At 59.6% G+C, this 7,272-nt stretch overlaps 1 protein-coding gene across 1 annotated transcript in view; it reads right to left on the bottom strand.

The window, feature by feature from the left end:
• The window catches only part of TBC1D22A (TBC1 domain family member 22A), a 313,594-nt gene that overhangs the window by 79,208 nt on the left and 227,114 nt on the right, over nt 1-7,272 (bottom strand). Inside the window, exon 11 of the mRNA XM_027108023.1 lies at nt 4,391-4,518. Within this exon, the coding sequence (XP_026963824.1) occupies nt 4,391-4,518 (128 nt within the window). The remainder of the gene's footprint in view (nt 1-4,390; nt 4,519-7,272) is intronic.

The following is a 7,272-nucleotide window of genomic DNA, read 5'->3' as shown; positions in this document are numbered from 1 at the left end:
GCCCACGGGTCCTGACCGCCCGCTGCTCCCCGACGCCCACGGGTCCTGACCTGCCCGCTGCTGCCCGACGCCCACGGCCCTGACCCGCTGACCCCACCCGTCCCTGACAGAGCAGTGCTGCATGCAGCTACCCGGGGTGGGCCTGTTCAACATAAATCTCAGTGAACCAAAATGCAAACTAGAAATGCAGTTCCTCGGTCACACTGGTCATATTTTTCGAGTGTGGAAAACCCACAGGTGCCTAGAGGCTCCCCTCTGGGTGGTCCCGTCATCCTAGAGCCTTCTGCTGCCCTGGGGCCTCTCTCCCTGGCTCGCACTCTGGTGCGTCCTCTCCTGCCCGGGGATGCCCTCCTCCGGCTGCCCGGCCTCTTCCCCTGACCCTCCCTAAGCCACGTCAGCCACGCCCACGAGGGCCTTCCTTTTAAAGGCCGAGTAACGTTCCATTGTGTGTGTGTGTATGTGTGTGTGCGCACGTATATACAGACACACATATGTGTATACACACACAATTTCTTTATCTTTTCATCCATCGATGGACACTTGGGTCGTTCCATATCTCGGCTGCCATGAACATGAGGGTGCAGATACCTCTGTGAGATAATTTCATTGCCTTTAGACAAGTTCCGTAAAGTCACAGGATAAAAAAAACATCAACATACAGAACTTGGTTGCATTTCTATACACGAACAATGAACTGTTGGAGAGAGAAATTAAGAAAACCACCCCATTCACAACTGCATCAAAAACAAAATGCTTTGGAATAAATTTAACCAAGAAAGTGAAAAATCTGTTCACTGAAAACTAAAAAAAACACTGATGAATGAAATTGGAGAAGACATAAATAAATGGAAAGACACTCCTCATTTGTGGACTGAAAGAATCAGTACTGTGAAAATGTCCATATTACCCAAAGCGACGCAAGGCATTCCCTACCAAAACTCCAACGGCATTTCTCACAGATACAGAAAAACAAACCTAAAATCTGTATGGAGCCACAAAAGACCCCGAACAGCTAAAGCAACCTTGAGCTGGCCGACAATCTAATGCCATTTAGGAGAAAAGAAATACAAACCAGGAAACGCACTTCGATCTCCCATCTTTCAGGAGATCAGCAGGTGCCGACCCCTCTGGCTGTCTCCTCCCGGGCAGGTCCCCTGGTGGGGCGGGGGCGGGGGGGGGAGGACAGTCCCACTCACAGTGGGGGAGGGGGGTTTGCCGCACCGCCGACACCGGGAGAAGCTCACGCGGTCCTTGCCCGCGTGGTGGGACAGCAGCCCCAGCGCATATCCCAGAGAGCGAGCAACTGGGGGACCAGGGACCCTCCTCAACAGCGCACAGGCACACCTACTCCCATGGTCTGGGAGGAGGTCAAGCAGCTCAGACAGAAGGGAGGCTTTTGTCCCAGGAACTGCCGGGGGAGGAGCTGGCCCGGGAGTCGGGGGTTGCGGTCCCTGTAGTCAGTCGCCTGTGCCCACCAGGCCTCCAGACATAAAGTGCAGCCAGGGACGCGGGGAGAGAGCGCAGCCCTAGGACCCACCTATGCGCCCAGGGCGCTGGCAGGGACGCACGCACTCCCCAGGACTCCAGCCGCTGCCGGGAGACGCCCGAGGTGCAGCCCTGGGCTTCGCAGGGACGCAGAGGCCCACGAGCCACGAGCCACGGCCACCGTCCGGGGCCCACCCACGTTACGATAAAATAGAAGCCGCATCTGAGGCTGTTTTTCCACAGGAAAGCAATTCCAGAGAAGGTGCGTGAAACCAAAGACCCCGAGGGAGGCCCGCTGAAGCTGGAACGCAGGCCTCGAGGCGCAGAGCAGCTCTGAGCACAGAGGGGCGAGAGCTGAAGCGCCGCTCGGTACCCACCAGCAGGCAGGGTGCCCTGGAGCCCAAGCCCCCGAAACGCGCAGCCGAGCTGCTTTCCGGCCTGCTGCCCCAGCCCTCCGCAGCCTGGGACTGGCCCCTCAGGCCCTCGGGGCCGGACCCAGAGGGCCGGGCTCGACTTCACTGTCCAGGTAGCAGCAGGAGGCGGCAGGTGTGGCCTGGAAACACCCGCGTGCCCTCCCGTCAGCCCCGCGGGGCCCTCGCTCCCTAGGGAGGGAGCCCACGCCTCCTCCGCACGGAGCGGGGGCGTGGAGGGGAGCCCACGAGAGGGGAAGCGAGGGCCGGGAGGACACGGGCAGGACGGAGCGCATCCCGGCTGCCCCGACGGCCTCAGCCCTGCGGCCGTGGACCCACAGCACAGCACAGGGGCCCAGAGTTTTCTCTCTCATTTGAGGTGTCGGCTCCAGCTATGGCGGGTGGGACGCACCCTTTGCACCGGCTCCCTCTGGGAGCTGGACCACAGCAGCCTGCACGGCGCCCGCACCCCGCGCGCTGCTCGCACGGGGCACATCACGCCCCCAGGGGGCAGGGCTCACCTCCCTGCTCTTCGGCTGCTTCTGGATGATCTGCGCTTTTTAATTGCCTTTCTTCCTCCTTGTAACTAATGCCCCTCATGCATTTTTGTGCCATCGGCTAGTCCACGGCCTGGGGCACATTATGGGTAGCCTTTTGTTGACACGTGCCCCAAGAGGATTTTAAGCTACCTTGCTTGTAAGGGATTAAAGAGTTCCTGAAACCTGTAATGGCCCAGCTAATAAACACCCTGGTTTAAGGGAGAGTAATCACCCGATTGCCGTCCTACGATTACTATGTACTTTCATTGCCAAAAGATGCAATACAATTTCATGGTTACTTGGGCCTGTGAAATAGAAATACCCCCAATTTTTAAGATATGAAAAGGTTTACGACGAGGGTACTGTCAGTTCAACGATCAGTCCATGGTACAAATGAGTCAATTCACAACAAAATTTAATTTCAAGAAAATTAACTCGATAAAGATGCCACAATTGTGCTTAAAGTTCTAATATCTATTAGGAGTTTTAGTGAAGTGGTGCAGGACCACAGACGCGCAGACCCATTTTCTGCTCCTCAAAATGCGACTGACTTAATACCTAATTTATTCATAATGGGGACAGTATTACAGGGGACTCTGTGTTTAATGAGGGGGGTCAGGACCTCAGTGTAACCCATCACCAGTGCAGAGCGTTCAAAATTTACGGGATACGAAGTTTTGCTTCCTGCAACGTAACTGAGACCTGATCGATTGCACCAGGCCAATGGCCACTTTAACCAAACAGCCCCCCCAAAACGGCTTTACATCCCAGGAAATGTGAGTGGCTAGAAATTCTGTAGCTGTCAAGTACCTACGAAAGCAAAACCAAAGTGGGGGATTCGGACGCGGCTACTGACCGGTCGTAATTTCTGTAGCCAACACCGTCAGAACACACAGCTGCACAAAGGAAAAGCAAAGTCACAACACAGGCTTCAGAGCCACAGAAACAGCCACAGGCCCCGCGCCGGGCACACGGGCCGGCGTGAGGAACAAAGCTCTGGGCTACCCTTCTCGATGACCTGGGAGAAGTGTGCTCAGAACTCAAGGCTGGCGGGCACGGGGGCCAGCAGGGCAGCAGCTCGAGGTCCCCATCCCACGGGACGAGGGCTCCATTGACGAGGAGGCCGGGGGGCGAGGCCCTTCCAGCCTGCTCGGGGCCTCGGGACCCCACCGCCGTCTTCGTGGACGTCCATGCACGGGAGCCCAACCCTGCGTCTGGGGCTCCTGCTGCCCCGCGAAGAAGCCCGTGGCCTGGGGCTCCCTCTCCCAGCCTCCAGAGGCAGCTGCCCCGTCCAAGGGCCACAAAGGGCTGGCGCCCAGTGCAGGAAAACCTTGCCTCCCCGAGTTAAGAATGCAAGCCAGCCTCTGAGGAGACGCCACTCCAAGTACACACAAGGTGCCTGCTCACCGCGAGGGATGAGGAAAGGCCAGCGTGGAACCCCCGGCACGGCCTCAGCCTCGGCAAACATCTCCGAGAAACGGGAGAGGAGTTAGAATAAGCAACATGACACTCAAGGGAACAAAGGTGGTTTGTTCCAGAAAACGCTGTGGAGAGGAGGAAACTTCACAGCGCACTGAATCTGTCGGGGACTTTTTAAAATCTTTATCACGAGTGACTCAAAACACAGCCAAGGTGTGAGTCCTGAGCGTGAGTGTGTCCGGCACATGCAGCTCAGAGTCTCGCTGGAGTTACACCTGCCCCGGGGCCCCGGCCAAAGTGCAAACTGCACAGCGGGATGAAATCCAGCTACAGGTAAAGCTACATCAAGTTCTTTTCCCTGTCTTACGTCTAGTCAAATGACAAGAACGCCAGAAGTGGACTCTAAAAAGACGGCATTTCAGTGGAGAGGATGCTTCGAAGGCGAAATTGAGCACAGCAAACGGACGCAGAGCAGCAGGCGGCGGGAGGTGAGGCGCCGCGGGCACCGCGGGAGGGAGGGGCGCGAGGGGCGCTCACCTGGTAGGTGTCCCACAGGCGGATGGTGCAGCGCAGGGGCACCTCGCGCATCAGCAGGTTGTTCATCCAGCGGAAGGCGAACTGCAGGTACCTCACCTCGTGCTGGTCCAGGTGCTGGTGGACTTGCCCTGCAGGGACAAACACAGGCCCCGCGGCTGTCAGGAGAGCCCCCGGGGGTCTGCCCCTTCCCTGAGGCCCCGGGCTCACCTCGGAACCCCTCCAACCAGCCGAGGCACCGCCCCCAAGGAGCACGGACGGAAAAGGAACTTCCACCCCAAGACCTCAGACTCTCTTCCTCAAGGATATGGGTGGTGACGGCAGTAACGGTAACTAGGACCACGACAGCTCCTGTGGGCGGACTGTGCGCCCCGTCTGGGATGCCCCGAGCCCCACCCCAGGAACACGGGCAGGCCCAGTCCTGCCCTACAGACGGCGGCACTGGTTTAAGAGGCCAGCGGACGCTCGGGGGCACGCGGCGGGGCTCAGCTGACCTTCATCCGTCTGGCCCACCAGATACGGGCTGCAGTCCTGAGAGAGGGGATGGCTTCGCCCTCATGCCGGCCCGGGTCCCATGGGCTCCTGGGCCCCACGGGCTCTCGGGCCCGGCCAGTGAGGGGGCAGGCGGGCCCATCCCTGGATCCTAGGTTTGGGGCTTCTGTGAAGACAGCAGGGCCCCTGGGGAGAACCAGGCCCGAGGCGCCATCTCCCACCAGCCACAGAGTCTCTCCCCGTCATGGCGCTCTACGGCTCGAGCCCCCAGCGTCCCCTGCCCAGGCCTCTCTGCTGGGCTCTCAACAACCCGCGGGAAAGGCTTCAGAGCTCACTGGAGTTCCGAGGTCCTGGGACCCTGGAAGTGCCCCTCCACGGAAGCAGAGACTCTGGGGGTCATGGTGACTGTGCTGCATTTTCCCAACATTCTGCCCTGGGAAGAGCCACTCGAAGGGCCAGGGGAGGACGGGTGCTGCCTTATAGAACAGGCAAGTATGGCCTAATCATCCAGACTGGGGACTGGGACGTGCCCACCCTGACTTCCGGCCACCAGGACCCACGAGTGTGGCCCACGGCCCCGTGTCTGCACATGCCCAGAGTCACTGGCTCCTCCTGTGGTCTTACCCCCCGCTCCCCGCCTGCCCTGAGAGGCAACCCTGAGAAAAGTGTACAGCTCCTCAGTTCTCCCAACAGAAGTTCTAGAAGCGGCAAACAAACAAGCGACAGCCAGGGGATCAGGGAAGCGCGAGGCCAGCTCAGAGGGCGGCAGTGTGGGCCGACAGCGACCTCAGGGGTTCCCAGACGTCACCCTCATCTCAGCGGCTGTTAAAACACAGCTTTCTCGGTGCATCTCGACTTTCTGGATCAGAATCGTCCCGGCGGGATCTGCGTTTCTGTGTCTCCGGAAGATTCTTATGTCAGCCACACCCCTGTGCTGGGAGCCCTCGCAGGGACAAGTTACACAAGGACTCGGGACCCGGGCCCCCAGAGACAGAGGAAGACGGGGCTCCAGCCTCTGACGCAGGGTCCGCGTCCCAGGAGGAGCTCCCCACGCAGGGCAGGGCTGGCTCTGTGGTCCGCTCCACAGCTGCTAACAGCTCATGTTGTGTTAAATACACTTACTTGTTAACTTCACCTCACGACCCAAAACGGTCCCCTGCTGCTCCAGCGGAGGATGCAGTGGGAGCAGAGTCACAGCACAGAGCCTCCACAGCGGCAGCCCCGGCAGAAACGAGCCACACGGCTTGTCACCGAGGAGAGCCCTGGGGTCTGCAAGGGGAAGTGTCCTCCCCGTGTCCCCAGCTTGTAAGCTCAGGGGGCCGCCTAATACCACGAGGGAATTCCTCTCAAGACGTCGTGAGGGCCCCGTACATGGCCCACAGTTTGAGAGACACCAGCTGGCAGACAAAGAAGGACCAGCTGGGCCAGAACCGCCCTTCTCGGTCCCCGGCCCCCCAGCACTGCGCCTGCTCGGGTGACACCGTGTGCCCGGCGAGGCCCCACCCGGGCGCCGCCCCAGTCCCTCCCCCCGCGCCAGCCTCCTTCCTCCTGGTTCCACAGCCTCCTCCCTGGACCCCGTGTCACACTGCCCGGGCTTCGCTGCTTAGGGCTGTGCCTGCCCCAGGATGTGAGCTGCTCCACAGCAGGTGTGGTGCCTGAGACCCCTCCGTACCTGCAGCCCCGGGACACACTAGGTGCCCAGTAAGCATGAGCCAGACGACGGGTGAATGAATGAATGAGGGAATGAGGGAATGAATGAAGTTAGAAAACGGGTAACTGAACACGTGAATAAACCGCCCATTTCTCAGTCATCCGCCCCCATTTCTCCACGACGAGATACTGCGGAGCTTTCCAGCAACGCGATGGGACGTCCTGCTCTTTTCAAAGAATTAAGATCTACCTCTAAGCTGAAAACAGCAGCAGCTACAAAGCCGGAAAGTTCCGTGGGGCCCTGAGTGGCCCCCCATGCCCGTTCCCCAAGGGTGGCAGCCGAGGCCGGGGCACCGACGCGAGCACGCTGGCCAACGGGAAACGCAAATACCATCAACACCTGAAAACCGGCAGTTCAGAAAATGAATCAATTTACTGAACAAAGATCTTTTACACAGAAACAGGGGAGTGAGCTTCCACGAGTGCAGTCGGCAGCGGGGGCAGAGCGGGCGGAAGGATGGCGACAGCTCCGAAGAGAAAACCGCCTCCTGAATACAGAGCGCCCGAAGGAGGGGGACCCGGCAGGGGCCGCTCCCAGGACAGGCCTGGACGATCAGGGGCTCCAGCACCTGCCACTCACTAGCCACTGAAACTCTCCGGGACACATGGGTCGAGGACAGAGCAGCGGGCGGCAGGCCGGCAGGGCCAGGCGCCTCCTGCCCAGGCCTGCACGGGGCGCCGAC

The sequence above is a fragment of the Aethalodelphis obliquidens genome, unplaced genomic scaffold, assembly GCF_003676395.1.
Source record: "Aethalodelphis obliquidens isolate GAN/ISIS:26980383/991018 unplaced genomic scaffold, ASM367639v1 scaffold8, whole genome shotgun sequence".
Classification (NCBI taxonomy): Eukaryota; Metazoa; Chordata; class Mammalia; order Artiodactyla; family Delphinidae; genus Aethalodelphis; species Aethalodelphis obliquidens.
This window is presented reverse-complemented; position numbering and strand designations above follow the sequence as displayed.